The sequence below is a fragment of a genome, unplaced genomic scaffold (genome assembly GCF_019419815.1).
Source record: "Pyrus x bretschneideri cultivar Hongxiangsu unplaced genomic scaffold, Pyrus_bretschneideri_v1 Contig6, whole genome shotgun sequence".
Classification (NCBI taxonomy): domain Eukaryota; kingdom Viridiplantae; phylum Streptophyta; class Magnoliopsida; order Rosales; family Rosaceae; genus Pyrus; species Pyrus x bretschneideri.
This window is the reverse complement of record NW_025999798.1, coordinates 8947036-8964045: the sequence shown is the minus strand read 5'-3', so window position 1 is coordinate 8964045 and position 17010 is coordinate 8947036. Positions and strand designations below refer to the sequence as shown.

The 17010-nt window shown below is 38.1% G+C and overlaps 3 protein-coding genes across 6 annotated transcripts; all 3 read left to right on the top strand.

Annotated features, from left to right (window-relative positions):
* The first annotated feature begins 2047 nt into the window (after positions 1 to 2047).
* Positions 2048 to 4837, top strand: LOC103943588 (uncharacterized protein At4g15545). Of its 3 annotated transcripts, none has more exons than XM_048572227.1 (9): positions 2048 to 2455; positions 2540 to 2608; positions 2698 to 2754; positions 2836 to 2923; positions 3194 to 3295; positions 3420 to 3641; positions 3794 to 3836; positions 4313 to 4391; positions 4510 to 4837. In XM_048572227.1, exons 1-9 carry the CDS (start codon positions 2177 to 2179, stop codon positions 4600 to 4602), a joined length of 1032 nt encoding a protein of 343 aa, XP_048428184.1. In that variant the 5' UTR covers positions 2048 to 2176; the 3' UTR covers positions 4603 to 4837. The 3 variants fall into 3 exon arrangements, with proteins under 3 accessions (XP_048428184.1, XP_048428182.1, XP_048428183.1); XM_048572225.1 differs by having other exon boundaries at positions 3182 to 3295; XM_048572226.1 differs by having other exon boundaries at positions 2052 to 2455; positions 3191 to 3295.
* A 2067-nt stretch (positions 4838 to 6904) lies between these two features.
* LOC103943589 (receptor-like cytosolic serine/threonine-protein kinase RBK2) lies at positions 6905 to 10211 on the top strand. 2 transcript variants are annotated; one of them, XM_018646552.2, is made up of 9 exons: positions 6905 to 7070; positions 7810 to 7925; positions 8017 to 8451; positions 8575 to 8826; positions 8925 to 9079; positions 9167 to 9246; positions 9345 to 9480; positions 9567 to 9716; positions 9838 to 10211. In XM_018646552.2, the coding sequence occupies exons 1-9, from the start codon at positions 7003 to 7005 to the stop codon at positions 10024 to 10026; spliced, it is 1581 nt and encodes a 526-aa protein (XP_018502068.2). In that variant the 5' UTR covers positions 6905 to 7002; the 3' UTR covers positions 10027 to 10211. The 2 variants fall into 2 exon arrangements, with proteins under 2 accessions (XP_018502068.2, XP_009352175.2); XM_009353900.2 differs by lacking the exon at positions 6905 to 7070 and adding an exon at positions 7675 to 7718.
* Positions 10212 to 11240: 1029 nt separating this feature from the next.
* On the top strand, positions 11241 to 13874 carry LOC103943590 (probable prolyl 4-hydroxylase 4). Its single transcript, XM_009353901.3, has 7 exons — positions 11241 to 11445; positions 11534 to 11591; positions 11680 to 11784; positions 11993 to 12050; positions 12607 to 12782; positions 13205 to 13274; positions 13386 to 13874. Exons 1-7 carry the CDS (start codon positions 11306 to 11308, stop codon positions 13679 to 13681), a joined length of 903 nt encoding a protein of 300 aa, XP_009352176.1. The 5' UTR covers positions 11241 to 11305; the 3' UTR covers positions 13682 to 13874.
* The last annotated feature ends 3136 nt before the right edge of the window (positions 13875 to 17010 follow it).

The following is a 17010-nucleotide window of genomic DNA, read 5'->3' as shown; positions in this document are numbered from 1 at the left end:
TATTTTCTAAATGAATGTAAAGATAAATTTGGATATTGAAGTGGATGTAAGAACATGTTGCAGTCAAAAGTGGCTGGCCATGTCCGTCTGGGGAACTGCTTTCTCTTTCTACTTAAGCAAGAAGTCCAATTTCTTCAGTATTCGTTTGGTATATATCAAAGATGGAAGGTTTCCTCATCAAAATGGTTTCTTGTAAAGCCTTCAAGGCCAGAAGAAAACCGACATGTCGACATGTGGACTTTATGTGGTTATAAAAATTGCAATTTCCAACCACACCACAATAATCAAGTGAATTTGGTTGGCCGGTATTGCAATTTCCAACCACACAAAAAGACATAGCAGCAGCTTGAGGATGCCAAGTTATTCCCGATCTTAGCTACCAGAAATTTTTAAGAGAGTTTTAACGAAAATCTACAGTACTGTTTACTTTAAAGAAAAATTTTATTTTTACACTAAAAAGTCAATCATGATACTATTTACTTTACCCTTTACTTGTCTTTATCATTAAAACTCAAAAATTTCAAGTCATTTTCATAATTTTTAATTGTAACGGGAACATAAGTGGTATACCGCGTGTTTTAATAAGAGTTGTGAGAAATTTTATTTTTTAAGTTATTAACTTTTTAGCACACGTATCTCATCATTTGTATAATGACACATGGTGTACCATTCTATGTACTGGTCACACTGAAAAATCTTTCATTAGCTACGTACCCTCATGACCTTGCCTTATTAAGACAAGGATATATATGCTACTGTATTTTCTTGTCACGAAGCTAGTGATTTTTTGCATTGTAGGACGATGCATTTGAATCATTTAAGCACTTTCAAACGACCTCTTAATTGTCATATTTGATTTCCACGTATGTTCAAAGATTTTATTTTCAACCTCAAGCATTCATTTTTCATATCTTAGCATTATCAAAGAAACATCCCATTTTTGCGACACCTTGTTTTTGAGAGGAGAGAGGATCCTCGTGCAGATCCTTTTTGTGAGGATTCCGAAGATTTTCAAATCACATTCATTCATTATCTATCGTGCGATCAGTTTTCGTTAGGTACTGTTTATATTCAATTTTAAATATAAAAAATTTACAATAATTTATAACCGCACAATGTATGATGAACTAATGTGATTTGAGGATCCCTGAGATCCTCACAAAAAGGATCCAGCGAGGATCCTCACTCTTTTAAGAGAAGCAAACTATTGCTTATAACATGATGCTCTAACTGATTTTTGTTGTCACTTAGTACTATGGTCTGATAATATTCTTCTTCATTTATAAGTGATAGGTCTTAGGTTTGATTCTCACAAAAAAAAAAAATTTGAACCATATTATCGCTAGCTTATTATGAGGCTTGGCCCACTTCCCCATCTCCTTAGTGTATAAAATAGTGGTATTTCTTTTCACTTGTAAGTGAGAGGTCTTAATATAAATTCTCGTCAAATGCGAATTTAAACCACATTATTGCTAGTCCATTGTAAAGCTAAGCCCACTCATTATTCTTAAAACAAAAAATATTGTTTGTTCAAAAAAAAAAAAAAAAAAAAAAAAGAGACTGATTTGTTTGTTTTAGAAGTTGCTTATTTGTGGGATATAACTATTCCTAGTGGCTAAAAATGCAAATGTCGTTGGTTGTACTGACAATGGTGGTGACATTCGCGGTCGTGAATTGTCCGATCAATTTTTTTGTTTTGTGATACAATAATATTGAGTAGTGGAAGGGTCAATTTTTGGCAAAGCCACCCAATGAGTGATTAGTTATCTAATTCGTCATTATAAAAGTTGAAATTGAGACTTGCACTTATAATTAAAGTCGAATATCATCGGATCATTGTGCAAGTTTGTGTTAGTAATAAAAACTCATCAAAGTGTTTAAAATGGGTTTTTACCAAGAAAAAAACATAAGTAAAATGTAGTAATAACGAAATGTTGACCTCTTATGTTAATTAAATTTTTTAAAATATATTTATAAGTGAAGGAGGACATCATTGCACGTAAATCTAATTACAGACATTCCCAGACATTACCTGTGTCACTTGTTCTCAAAATCCTATCCATTCACAAGCCACATGTATCCCTCCAATCAAAATCTCCAATATCTAAATTAAAAAACAAAAAAGTTGAAAAAAAATCGAAAACAAAGAAAAAGGAAAAAGGGAGAAAAAGGAGAGATGCTCGCGAAGGAATCGGGGAGTTCGAACTTCGATCTTCCCGAGGAAGTGTTGGAAGTACTGCCGCCGGATCCTTTCGAGCAGCTCGATGTGGCCCGCAAAATCACGTCCCTTGCTCTCTCGACACGTGTCTCGGCCCTGGAATCAGAGTCGTCCGCTCTGCGCGAGAAGATGGCCGAGAAGGACCGGCTCATTGCCGACCTCCAATCACAGGTGGAGTCCCTGGACGCCTCTCTCTCCGAAACCGCCGACAAGCTCGCCCTCGCCGACCAGGAGAAGGTCCGACCCGGCCCAAGAATTTCAACCCTGTTCAGTTTTCAGTGAATTCGTTGACTAAATTTGACTTGGGTTCCGAAATTGCAGGGGGGATTGGCGAAGGAGAAGGCCGTACTCGCCAACACTGTGAGGAAGCTGAACAGAGATGTCTCGAAGGTATAACTACAATTTGAAATTTCACGTTGCGGAGGTAAAAACGGCGCCGTTTTTCTGTTAGACTAAGCTTGGTTTGCTAACGTGCGCAGCTGGAGGTGTTCAGGAAGACCCTTATGCGATCACTTGCAGAGGATGAAGAAAATCCTGTAAGCAATTTTATTTAATAACGTTTCTGTTTTTAATTATTTTAATTAATTTGATATGTTGGATTGGATTTTGTGACGCAGAGTGGAGCTTCAGAGGTTGTTGCTAAGCCTACTAATACTGTACAAGCCGAAGAGCACTTGTCTTCAAAACCACATGATGGAGATGGAGGTTTGCTGTCCCGGAATCTTAATTTTCAGTTTTTCATCGTAGTTTTGTTCTAGTCGTATGTTCAATTCATTGTCGTAAAACAGTCACATGTTTATGTTGTCAGGCGATAAATTGCGGAAAAATATTAACCATTAGACTGTGAATGCCTATGTGTCCCCTTTGTTACCGTTTGCATGTTTTGTTTTTGGCCAACTCCATATGCTTTATATCTTTTGGTTCTCTGCTTTGGCAATGTACAACGAAACGATAATTTGACAGTAATTTCAGAAGGTGATGTCACATTTTCCACATTACCACCGTCGAGGTCATCTTCAGTCCAAAGCACGTTTTCTGAAAGAGGAAGTACGTTTACTGAGGATCGCGACACAGATGGTACTGTTTGAATTAGGATCTTGGTCTCAAAAAAATGGCTCCAGTTATGCTTTAAGTGAACAACTTTTTAACATGTCAAATTTAATCTTGTTGTATTTCTTGTGCTTTCTTTTTGCAATGGCAGCCTCAAGACCTCGCATAGCACACAGCCTCTTGCTAGCATCCCAAACTAGCACACCCCGGTTCACTCCCCCAGGTTCTCCTCCTATCTATTCTGCATCCACATCACCAACAAGAACATCGAAACCTGGGTCTCCAAAGCGACATTCCATGTCCTTCGCCACCTCAAGAGGCATGTTTGACAACAGATCATCTGTGCCCTCAAGCCATCACAGCTCTGAATCCGGTTAGCTCGAGAAACCTTCTGTAGAAATTGTTTAATCACAGTTCCAAATAATTTTTGTTTTTAGGTAGGATGTGGTGTATCTCTGCAACAATGTTAAATAGTTTGGTCACTGTTCATGTATGGTTATTTGATTCTCGCTTATTCTGTTTCAGGAAGAACTAGGGTGGATGGGAAAGAATTTTTCCGCCAAGTCAGGTAAAGTCACTAATTAAGTTTTGGAATTTGAATCTTGTGCGAAAGAACAAGTTACAGAAATTTACGCCTGAAAAATATTGAAACAGATGAAAAAATGCTCCTCCAAAGTAATAACACAGAACAATCCCAAACCGCTAAGGTTGTTTAACGAACTTTAAATCAATTGAACCAGGTTTACAATTCATTCAACGCCATGATTCACATCTTACTACCGCTATTTCTAGTAGTTCTAACTTCCAAGTAACTGGCTGTGAGACTCTGAATGCTTATGAACCGCGCAAGGAATAAGCCTGGTGCATTGCCATCCCCATTAGTTCTGTAACTACATGAGACGGTCATAAAGCATGGAACTGGTTCTCGAGTCTTGAATGCCACCTTTTAAGCAGTCACTTGTTTGATGAGCGGTTCGGTGCATTCTAGAAAATATTGAGGAAGTTCATTCTCACAGTGTGGTTTTGTATCTTTTTCTCCTGCAGGAGTCGTTTGTCTTACGAGCAGTTTGGTGCATTCCTGGCAAATGTTAAGGAACTAAACGGCCACAAGCAAACCAAAGAGGTATGCGCTTCCTTCCTTGAGTTCCTTCCATCCTCGCTCTCTCGCTCAGCGTTTGTTCCTTTTTATTTGATTTTTGTCCATTAACACTTGATTGAGCGACTGTTCTGCAAAATTTCAGGAGACATTACAGAAGGCAGATGAGATATTTGGGCCAGATAACAAGGACCTATATGCTATTTTTGAAGGATTAATCAGTCGCAATATCCATTAAACTGACGGTTCGATGCTTGTAAAGGCCGGTTTTACCACTTCAATCTGTTTTTTTTTTTATTTGGCTGTAAATTAAATACGAATTAAACCAGGTTTACTATTCTTTGAACTCCCGCTACTTAACTGTATGAGTAGTAACTTCGACATTGTTGGAAAACAGCTTGTTCTTGTTCCGAGTCCGTTCTTGAAAATAAAGATAAAAATAAAAAAGATAATTCTCATTTTGTTACCCTCAAGTATCGTGAAATTCATACTTTGTTATTCTTAATTTTTTTTTTTTTTTTGTCTCAGTTTCATTCCTAAACCTTGATTTTTTTTATGCTTTAATACTTAGGTTTTCTGTTAAGTTTTTCATTAAGTGATGACGGACATAACTTAACAGAGAAGTTGAAGGAATGACTAGCAGATATATTAAAGTGTTAAAATAAAAAAATAAAAAAAATCAAAGTTTAGATATGAAACTGAGACAAAAAAAAAAAAAAAAACCTGCTGATAGTGTAAATTTCACATTACTTGAGAGTAGTGAGGTGAGAAGTACTTACATCAAAAAAATTTATATGTGAATATCAAGTTTTTCTTTCATGGTACGTGTTAATGCTGAGCCCATTTAGGCCCACCTAAGGACATAAGACCAAGGAAATTTCAGGAAGCCCAAGGCCTAAGGATTCTTGAAAAGACCGGCCCGTGTGCTCACTTCGATTGAGACAAGAGAAAGGTTTCCCGACCAAGAAGAACCCGTGGGCACATGGGCACATGGGCACAAGTCTCCAAGAATAGAAGTACTCGAGTGCTACTTGGACTGCTCGACGACATGCAAGCAACAACAGATGCCTAGGATGGGACATAAAGGTTATCGGGGCTGTGTTTGGCAAGGCAATGCAGAGCAACTGAGGCCTGAGCAGGACGCTCGAGCTATCTGGGCCTTAAAAGTCGTGCCATCCGACTGCTAATACATCACTTCGTCGACAAAGGCCAGGTTGGTGGTGAAAAGTTATCAGTAGGCTGGTACAAATCGTTGGCACATAAAATGCTGTTTTGAGAGGTCTCTATGGGGAAGGGCTTATATAAAGGGGTAGAGACTTTCATTGTGTGGGTCGGATAAATAAGAGAGAATAGAGTGGATGCATTAGCCGAGTTCTATATAGTCTTGAAATCAATACATTGAAAGCAACACAGTGCATTGAGGGATGAACCACTTACAACTTTGAGTCTATTCAATCTTAGATTCTTAGTCCACCTAAAATTATTTATTTAAGTTTTTTAACTTTATAATTTTCAGTGTCTATAGTACGTATCACTGAATAGTTTGAAAAATTAACAGATTTTTACAGCAGTTAAATAATTCAAAAAATGGTACCACTAAATGAGACATAGCAATGTCGGACTCGTGGAAAAGACTTTCTTCAGTACCAAACTTTAACAACTTGATATTACTTGAATCAGAGTCCATCCTTAAAGTGTTGTTTCCCTGAAGATTGGCTTTTCACAAATTCACAACGACAAGGAATGCTTTTGAAATTGCACTTAAGGTAATTAACGTAGTACATGGTTTTTTCATACAAATGACAAACGTGACGAGTTGATATAATTATATAGACTATTTTGACAAAATAATGGTATTAGGAGGTGAATTCTTGTATTTCACTTGGGATAAAGCATTATTAGGTGATTTATTTTGTCATTATGAATTATGAGGGATAAGAGTGTAAAAGAATACATTGACACCCTATGCTGAGATCAAATGAAGCACATTCTAAGCCGGTTATTAGGACAAACCTGACCCCAATAGGTGAATAATAAACTTACTAAACTGTTAGCAGTACTCTAAAAATCTCATTTGTATTTCAAACTTTCTACGTTTAAAAAAAAAAAATACAATTGTGAGAAGTGTGATACAGCCCCACACACAGCACAGTCTGCTAGATACTCCCCCTCATTTCAGACCGTTGATTGTTAATTTTTGCCATGTGTCAAAAACCCAGAAATCGTGTAAACTGTAGGAGTTGGGGAACCTCCATAGCCATACGTGCTTGCTTGCAAAGCCTTTCACAAACATGCTAAAATTACACGTTGCTATTTCTACTTATTTTAGACAGATCAGATAGACTGGATTATGAAGCTAGCGTTGTGCCAATAACAAATAAAAGCCGATTTTTATGCATGAATATTCGCTGAATTGTCCAGAAATGCAGGAATATTTAAAGGGAAAAAACAGGAAAAATCATGGCAGCCACTATTTTCCATTTCTCTCTCTCTCTCTCTTGGTTTTCTCTCTCTAGTTTTCTGCGTGTGTGGTGTGTCGTTCCTTTGTCTTCTGAAACCTTCAGCAGCTCTCTTTGGTTTGTGGCGGCCTCTGAAAATTCATGGAAGATGCCCCAGAATCTGAACCAGAAACTTCTTCATGGTAATCACCTCCGTGCCTGCTTTTCAGATCATAGCTTCGGGTTTGGCGGCTTTTGTCTCTAAGCAGTAAGCAGTCAATCTTTCAAACTTTAATCATGCAATGGTAAAATTTTCATTTCCTTTTAGTAATATGAACGTATGACCTAGGGGCTTCATTTACTTGTCACATTGCATTCATTAGGATAAAATACGAGTCATTTCTCCTTGCAGACAAATCAGAATGCAACTTGTGTGTAGAAACTTTTCTTGAAGTTGTTTTTATAATACAAGCGACAATTTTCTTTAAACTAACTTAAATTGCATTCGGTAGCACATCTACTCTAGCCAATGTGACTACGCCTACGTCTGCTTCTCTTCTTATTTTAAATGAGATATGTTTGTATATGTGTCCAACTATAGTTTGTTTCTTACATGTGAGGAGCCAAGCATTATCGTTTTGCTGGTACATTTTTCATTTACACTATGGTTTGGTTGGTTTACAATGTCGCTTTGGAATTTTGTGTGTTTTCGGATTTTATTTGTTTTGCTTTGAATATTCCTGTTTCTCAAGAGATGATGTTTCAACGGTTCTTCTCTAATCCATACACAAATGATTTGTTTGATTCTATATACGTACCTTGAGATATTTCTTTATGCATGTGTCATATTTTGTGGCCCTTTTCTTCCCGTTTCCCTCCCCACATGGATGGTTGGAACTAGTACTACATCATCTTGGTTTGGCTGAATTTGCTCTTTAGGCTCTCTAACGCTGTTGGATTTTGTCATATTTTCTGTTCTTTGCTGACACGAAGCTTCGTATGGGCAGCAATGGTTCCCGCGAAACGGCCAAAGACAATCAAGAAGCGCAGGCTACAACACCTTCTGCTCACGGAGGATCAAGAAGAGCACGAGCTGGATTCTCCGACTCTTTTTCAAGTCAAGGTAACAACTTCGTTTTCCTATTCTTCTAATAATTTTTATTGCATATATATAGCAATGTGGTACTAATTCTGTTGGGATTCTTGTCATATAGACTTGAGATCATTAAATTTGGATGAGGATGTCTCAGTACATGAGCTCTCTTCGAGAGGAGTTTCCGAGGATGAGTACTGCCCGAGAAGCTTGGGATCCGGAGCATCTTCTCCTATGACCAGCACTTCAGACTCGGATGGACGAGGCAGCCGCACTGCTACTTCAGACTCCGATCCAAGAGCCAACTATCAATGGCGCGGTTTCTTTCGTATTTTGAAAAAAGGACCCCAATATCCCTTCCCAACCTTCCCTCCTAAAGGTGCTCAGAAACCAAAACTCACCAGAAGGAAAAGCAAAAGAGTAAGAGAGGACTTCATTCCACAGATCAACTCTCCTACTCTGAGGTCTTTCGATGCTGACTTCTGCCGCTTCAAATCTTCCTGGAAGAATTACTCACTCTTGGAGCTGGAAACCGCAACCAACAACTTCAGCCACGGTGTGTATTCACATTTCTTCATAGAATTACATTGCATTGGCCATATTTCGCGATAATTCCGTTCTTTCAGAAGGGTTGTCACTGTCTTATATGCCGATAACATTCTGCTGTTTGTCCTTGAAGAGAATTTGATTGGAGAGGGAGGCTATGCTGAAGTTTACAAGGGAACATTGGAAGATGGGCAGATTGTCGCAATCAAACGCCTGACTCGGGGTTCTCAAGAAGAAATGACTGCAGACTTCTTATCTGAGCTTGGTGTCATAGTTCATGTTGACCATCCCAATATTGCAAAGTTGATTGGATATGGGGTTGAAGGAGGGATGCATCTTGTTCTTCATTTGTCTCCCCATGGGAGCCTATCGTCTATACTTTACGGTTTGTTTATCATTGCGAATCTTATATACACGAGAATTTATTTCAAACTTACAAGTAAGTGACTCAATGATTTTGCTTCTTCGTTGTGTGTTTTCTAGGACCGAGAGAGAGTTTGGATTGGGACATCAGATATAAAGTCGCTTTTGGTACGGCTAAGGGCCTTCTATATCTTCATGAGGGGTGCCAGAGGAGAATTATCCACAAAGATATTAAGGCTTCTAATATTTTGCTGGCAGAGGATTTTGAGCCTCAGGTACACTCTCATCGATCAATTGCTATGATGGATTATTGAAAAGCTGCGTTGCGTTAATAATTCTCTGTTACCCCGATTTGAATCCAGATATCTGATTTTGGGCTTGCAAAATGGCTACCAGATTCATGGACTCACCATGTTGTATCGAAATTCGAAGGCACATTTGGGTTTGTTAATCCAAAATCTTTAGATTTTTGCTTTTGTACTAAAGTAGTTTTGTTTTCTCTCGATCATTTGACATCTTTTCAACCCCGAATCATGACAGATATCTTCCTCCCGAGTTTTTCATGCACGGCATAGTAGATGAAAAAACCGATGTCTATGCTTATGGGGTGCTACTATTAGAGCTCATCACCGGCAGGCAAGCGTTGGATAGCTCACATAAAAGCCTTGTCATGTGGGTATGTTCTCTTATGTATACCCGGTTCTTTCTTGTTTAATTTTTGTAGGCAGTAAGTAGTATGTATTTTGAAACATTACTTTTCAGGCCAAACCCTTGCTCTCCATGAATAACATCAAGGAGATAGTTGATCCATGCCTCGGCGATGCCTATGACCTGAAAGAAATGAAACGTCTTGCGCTAACTGCTTCATTCTGCGTACACCAGTCTTCAATGAATCGACCACAAATGAGCCAGGCACGTCTTTTATTTCTAACCATGACTGCTCACAAGTTTATCATTTTACAGTGCCTACAAGTGATTACTTCATTAACAAGTTTATGTCGCGTATTCTGGTTTGGTTTTAAATCCGCTGCAGATTGTCCAAATTTTAGAAGGTGATGAAACCAGTTTGGAGTACGCTACAAAATATCACAAGTCTAAACTTCAAAGGACTTATTCGGAGGAGCTCTTGGATGCAGATGAGTACAACTCGACCAAGTATCTAAGTGACAGGGATAAACAACTGGAGTTTATCTTAGGCACTTCTAGTTCTAATGAGGCCTAAACTTTCGAGACAGTTTCGGAAGCAGAAAACGATCAGCCTACGAGAGAAGGAACAGCAGACGACGTTGTTGGAGATGTTAATGTACGTGCCTTGTTAATTACTTGTAATCTGTTACCATGAATGTAATCGAAATTCGAAACGACTGTGGAATGAAAGAAAAGCCAGAGGGAGAGGTGATTACTTTGTGAGCATGTATGTACAGCTGCTGGAACAAGTAAGTAGGTGATTTCTCATGAAGGGTTAAAGTTACAAGTTTAATTTGATTCAAGTTCCTTTCTTCTGAATAGTGCCAATAGTGTTTGGGAAAATGATTCAACTTTCTTTCTTCTCAACTTGATTACACATGTAACGTTTTACTAAAACAAAATTCAATAATGTTAAGAGGTACCAAATTTCGTTAACAAATGATGTTGCAATGTGGTTGAGCTTCATAGTTGGTCGGATTTTACGTCAATCAGACACTGCTAGGTTATTTGGTAAGTAAATATTTAACTATATAATATAAGGTTTTTGGCTAAACTGATATAAAATCAAATATCAACATATTAATCATTTATCGATGACATAATATAAAATTAGATCATTTCATCAACTAGAGACAGAAATTAAATCATTTCAACCAAAAAGTCCCATAATATATATGGCAAGTAAATAAATAAAAATTATGGCAGGTAAGATCTACTCATTACATTAATTATTAACTTCACCTATTAATAGACTTGCCACCTAAATGAGATTAGAAAATATGGTCCATCTACTTACTCATAAAATTATTTATTTAAGTAAACTAATCACTACTTAGCTTGATTCTTGATGAAATTATAAAATTAAATAATTAAATAATCTAATAGTTACTTAGCAACAATTGTTGATCAATGGATATAGGCTTCGTTTGGTATGTTAGATAACACACCGAATAGAACTAATTATTTGTTTGACGTTTATCTGTTGGTACACATTTATATCTAGTAGTTACTTCTTTTTCCAAGATTAAGATTAAAAGAGAAATTAAGTTCGATTTTTGAATTTTTTGAAATAAAATTTCAACTTTCATCTCGAAAACAAAAATGTAAAGTAGAAGACGTATAACAGTGAAGTAAATATCAAGATGAAAAAGACATGGCGCCACGGTTAGTTAACAGCAGCAGCAGCAACCGCAGTGCACTAAGATTTGAGATTAGGATTGGGATTATTCCAAAACAACAAACAAATTCAGTTGACAATTTGACATTGACACATTCTCTCCATCTGAGAGTTTTTGAGAAAATCTGACCGAGCTATGATGACTAGGGTTTGCCTTCAGCTTCTCCTCCTCTTCTTCTTCCTGCTCTCAATCTGCTCCACCTCCTCCTCCTCCTCCGCTTCCCGCACCTTCACCGTCAATCCGTCCAAAGTCAAACAGATCTCATGGAACCCTAGGTCTCTCTCTTCCCCTTCTCTCTCTAAAATTAATTTTTTTTTTTATGCGATTGGAAGTGGATTGATGTGATTGAATGATCAATTGCAGAGCTTTCGTGTACGAAGGCCTGCTGACGGACGCCGAGTGCGATCACTTGATCTCCATCGTGAGTTTTCCATTTTGCGCATTTCAATTCTGATTTTTTTTTTCTTTCACGCTTTTGTCGTTGTGTTTGATTTTGTTGTTGCGAATAGGCGAAATCGGAGCTCAAGAGATCCGCCGTCGCCGATAACTTGTCCGGTCAGAGCAAGCTCAGCCAGGTGCGGACCAGCTCCGGCATGTTCATTCCCAAGGCCAAGGTCTGCCTTTTTGCTATCCATTACTCATCATTTCTAATTATTTGCCACTTGCCATTCAATTTTATGTTTTTAAACACAAAATGCATTGATTGCATTATAAATGTGGATGTTCGATTGTTCGCAGATAATAATTGGTCACAAATCCGATTGCAAGTCGGCGCAATTAATGTATGTATGATGCTTTTGACGATTTAAATTCGTTGTGTAGGATCCTATTGTTGCTGGTATTGAGGACAAGCTTTCAACATGGACATTTCTTCCAAAAGGTAAACCCTTTGCAGAAGAATACTGTTTGTATTGTTCTTTTCTTATCACCTTCAACAGGTAGTTAACCTTGAATGATACAATTAATATCCAGTCATACATTGGCGATTCAAAAATCAGGGATCAAAATTGTTGACCTTTTATTGAGGTCCTCATGCGTTGCATTGATGGGGCCATGTATCTAGATTCTAGCAGGACGACCTGTTTCTCTTCCCTCTTTGCTTATAATTGGATGTTTTGATGTTCTGATGAAGAAGATTGATGTGAAAACTGAGTGTAAATCAGGGAAAATCAAAATACGACAAGCGTAACTTTCAGTATAGATAGAAATATTGTTATTGCTAATGAATTCGGTGAACATGGGAAATGCTAACTCGAATGTTTGGAGAGCCATGTTGGTAAGATTTCAGAGGTTGTCTATTCTTCTGGTCTAAAAAACTGAGCATTGAAAATATAGGATTGATAAAGAAAAATTGATGTGATGAAATTATTAAAAAAAAAAAAAAGGGTTCATTTTTGGGGCAAGCTTACATGTGATTTGTGTTTCTCGCCTCTCAGAAAATGGAGAAGACATACAAGTATTGAGGTATGAGCCTGGGCAGAAATATGAACCACACTACGATTACTTTGTCGACAAGGTCAATATTGCCAGGGGTGGACACCGCATAGCAACTGTACTGATGTATCTTACTGATGTGGCCAAAGGTGGTGAAACTGTGTTCCCTGAAGCAGAGGTTAGCTGAACTATTCGCCTCCTGTGTTCTATAATTTCTATTGAGCTAACTCGAGCACCATTGAACAGATTAGTGTTACCAGAATTTCTATTTGGTAGTTCTCTACCAACATAGAGTATAATCTTTATTTTGATGATTTCCCTGGCCGCCCTTGGATTGGTAATATTAGCATGACTGACATGCTTGTTAATCTGCATTGGCTTGTTCTATGTCGCATTTGAATCAGCAAAACCCTTGCCATTGCTGATAGTTATTTCAACAACTGTCTATTATAGAAATCATGAAAACCTAGAAGGATACCAAGCCGCAGAAAGTAAGATAAAAAAAGTCAGCAGTTGTGTTATTTGGTTGGGTAGTAGATATAAAGAGGTTTTTAGTTAATGTTGTTGATAGTTATTTTTTGTAAACCACTCTGGCTGCAGATACCTTTACGCCGTAAGGCTGCAGAAATAGATCACAGTCTCTCTGAGTGTGCAAAGAAAGGAATTGCAGGTAAGCTCTCTATAAATTATAAATCAATACAGCTTTTATCAAAATATAGAAATTGTTGTAGAAAAGTTGGTGTTTTCTGTTGTTTTCTCACTTCACCTTGGAAATATTCAGTGAAACCACGACGTGGAGATGCCCTTCTTTTCTTCAGTCTCACCCCACATGCTGTTCCAGACCCGAACAGTCTCCATGCCGGTTGCCCAGTGATTGAAGGTGAGAAATGGTCAGCAACAAAGTGGATTCATGTTGACTCATTTGACAAGAACTTGGATGTCGGTGGGGACTGTGGAGATCTGAATGAGAGTTGTGAGAGATGGGCTGCCCTTGGGGAATGCACCAAGAACCAAGAGTATATGGTTGGAACTCCTGAGCTTCCTGGCTACTGTAGGAGGAGTTGTAAGGTATGTTAGAATTCACTTCATGATTTCCACTTGGAGCATCCTTTGGAGGCTTTCTGTTCCTGTTGTGTTCATTCATTACTTTTTTGGTCGATTGTAATTTTATTTTCATTACAAGTACTTTACAGACGTATATAGCTGAATTGACCCATTACTTGGGTGGCAACTCTGTTCGTCTTTGCTAATTATATTGGTTAAAACTGTACCCTTGCTTTTTGAAATGAAATTCGGCAATAGAAACCCACCAAAAGAAATGTGGCCATGTATATTCTTGAGACCTGAAATAATGACATGAGTAATTACACACTGTTTATAATCTAGCTGGTTGCTTGGAGTATTGTGCTATTTTTATGTTTATAATTTTTCACGGTTCGACTATCCTTTTCTCCGTTAGGAATCATTAGTTGTAACATCTTCCATGTCACTCTCCACATGCTTGAAGTTTGAGAACTGAGACATATGCACTTGCGCACGGCTATTTATGTGCGTTATTGCGCGTTTCATGAGAAAAAGAGATGCAGGTTCTCAATTACTATACTGCTGATGGTGTGATGAAAGATTTAGGAGTTTTCTTTGATAGTACATATATATTAGATTTCAGGGGAAGAGTGTATAGGATACACGTATACACCATATCATAGTAGAATTTTCACTGGGACCAAGCAGCCCAGATTTTAGTGGTGTCACGCATTGATTTTCTTGTAATTTTGTTAGCCACATAAATTAACGTATGTACTTTCCTATCTGTGTTTGATTGGGGGTTGAAATCGTCGCATGTCGTGATGTCTGCAAATTGGTAGGACCCCACTTGGATTCCCATCAAGGTCAGAAGGGGAGGCCCCTACCCCAAGTAAGAGTAGTGGTCCTTCATCCTTTGCATGTCTGTCCAACCATTAGGTCATTTTGGCAGCTTCCGATGCATGCTGTGATTTGGTAATTCATAGAAAAAGCATGGCACACACATGCATCAGAAGTTTGTGATCCAGCATCCCCCTCCCCAGTTCTCAAATATTCGAGAATTGAGGTTGTAAACAAACGGAATTTTTTAGTATGTGCCCGTGTATACCATACACCAACATCTGTAGCCGTTGAGTTCTAATTATTGGATTCTTAGTTGTACATTCAACGCTCCATTTATCTGGTGCCTCCATATTTGATTTATTGGTAAACTGATTTTGGGCGCCGGTAATAAGGTTTGAATAGGATGGAAAGAAAGAAAGGTGCTTAATTGCTCGTTGTGGAATGATGGTGATGCTAATGATTCCTTATCTTAGTGCTTGGGATGGTCAAGTTTCCAGAAGCTAACGCACGTTAAAAGCCATCCACTCGCACGTGAACAACTAACCTTTTGGGTTTTGCAATATCCAAGCATATGAATGGAGCACAAATAGCTACATCCTTTGAAGCATTAAACAACTAGTAGGATATGTTCCTTTTATCTATAGGAATATATAAGAATATGTTTCCACCCATGTATTACAATTTTCATTACCAATTATTGAAAAAAAGAACAAGAAGACACCTTACGTTGTCTTTTTGAGGGAAAAAAGTGACCCTTCTTGTTACAAAACACAATTGATTTGGGTGCGTGAAATTTCAAGATTTTCCTATATTTGGGTATTGTTTATTGACCAAGAAATAAACAAATCATTTTTCTTTTAAGGGTAAAGTACAAAAAACTACCTCAACTATTGCGGTCATGACAGTTTCATACCTCATCTTTTAAAATTGACAATGTCATACCGCATCTTACGAATTTGTGACAATGTCATACCTCCGTCAATTTTTCTGTTAGTTTTTCTGTTAAATGCTGACGTGGCAATAGACGGGGACCACTTTCTATTAAAAAATTAATAAAATATTATTAAAAACTAAAAAAAATTATTTAATATTTTTTAAATATTAAAATAATAAATAAAAATAAAATTAAAAAAAAAGTGTAAAGTACAAAAAACTACCTTAACTATTGGAATCACGACAGTTTCATACCTCATCTTTTAAAATTGACAATGTCATACCGCATCTTAAGAATTTGTGACAATGTCATACCTCCGTCAATTTTTCTGTTAGTTTTTCTGTTAAGTGCTGACATGACTTGATTTGTGACCTACTTTCTATTAATAAATTATTAAAAACTAAAAAAATAATTATTTAATATTTTTTAAATATTAAAATAATAGTAAAAGGCCGGAAAAAAAAAAAAAAAAAAAAACCCTCATTTCGTCCCTCCCCTCCCCCCTCCTCCCTCCTCTCTCCTCTTCCCATCTTCATCTTCTTCCCCCACCTGCAAATCCCAACCAAAAAAAAAAAAAAAAAAAAAATCCAATTTGTCTTCCCCCCACACTCGCACTCAATTTCCCCACACCCACACTCTTCTCCCTCCTGCAACCCAAAAAAAAAAAAAAAAAAAAAAAACCGGATCTCGTCAGTGGGAAGATGGGTGCACAAAGAAGGTGGAGGATGGGTGCGGAAGAGGATGTGGAGAATGGATGAAAGTGGTGGATTTGGGGTTTGATGGGTTTTCAAAAAAATAATTTTTTTTTTCCTTCTTCTTCTTCTTCCTTCTTCTTCCGCAGGGGAGTTGATGGTTTTTTTTAAAAAAAAAAAAAAAAAAAATCCTTCCTCCTTTTTTTCCTCTTCTTCTTCTTCCTCCTCCTTCTCCTTCTTCTTCTTCCGTAGGGGGTGTTGATGGGTTTTCAAATTTTTTTTTTATTTTTTCTTCCTCTTCTTCTTCTTCCTCCTCCTTTTCTTCCTCTTCTTCTTCTGCCTCCTTCTCCTTCTCCCTTCTTCTTCTTCCGCGCCGATAGGGGGAATTTTTTTTTTCCTTCCTTCTTTTTTGTCCTCTTCTTCTTCTTCTTCTTCCTCCTCCTCCTCCTCCTCCTTCTCCTTCTTGTTCTTCTGCAGGAGGTTGTTGGGTTTTCAAAATTTTTTTATTTTTTTTATTTTTTTGGGTTTGCAAGTGGGGGGAAGAAAATGAAGATGGGGAGAAGAGAGAGGAGGTGTGACATCCCACATCGCCCAGGGGAGTGATCCTTATATGTATATTCTCATCCCTACCTAGCACGAGGCCTTTTGAGAGCTCACTGGCTTCGAATTCCGTATGAACTCCGAAGTTAAGCGAGTAGCGCACAAGAGCACTCCCAGGATGGGTGACCCATCGGGAAGTTCTTGTGTGAGTTCCCAGAAACAAAACCGTGAGGGCGTGGTATCGTGCTACGGTGGTGGAACGGGCCCGGGAAGTGATCCGCCCCGGGCCGGGATATGACAATTTGGTATCAGAGCCTAACCCTAGTCGCATGTGTGCCGACGAGGACGTCGGGCCCCTAAGGGGGGTGGATTGT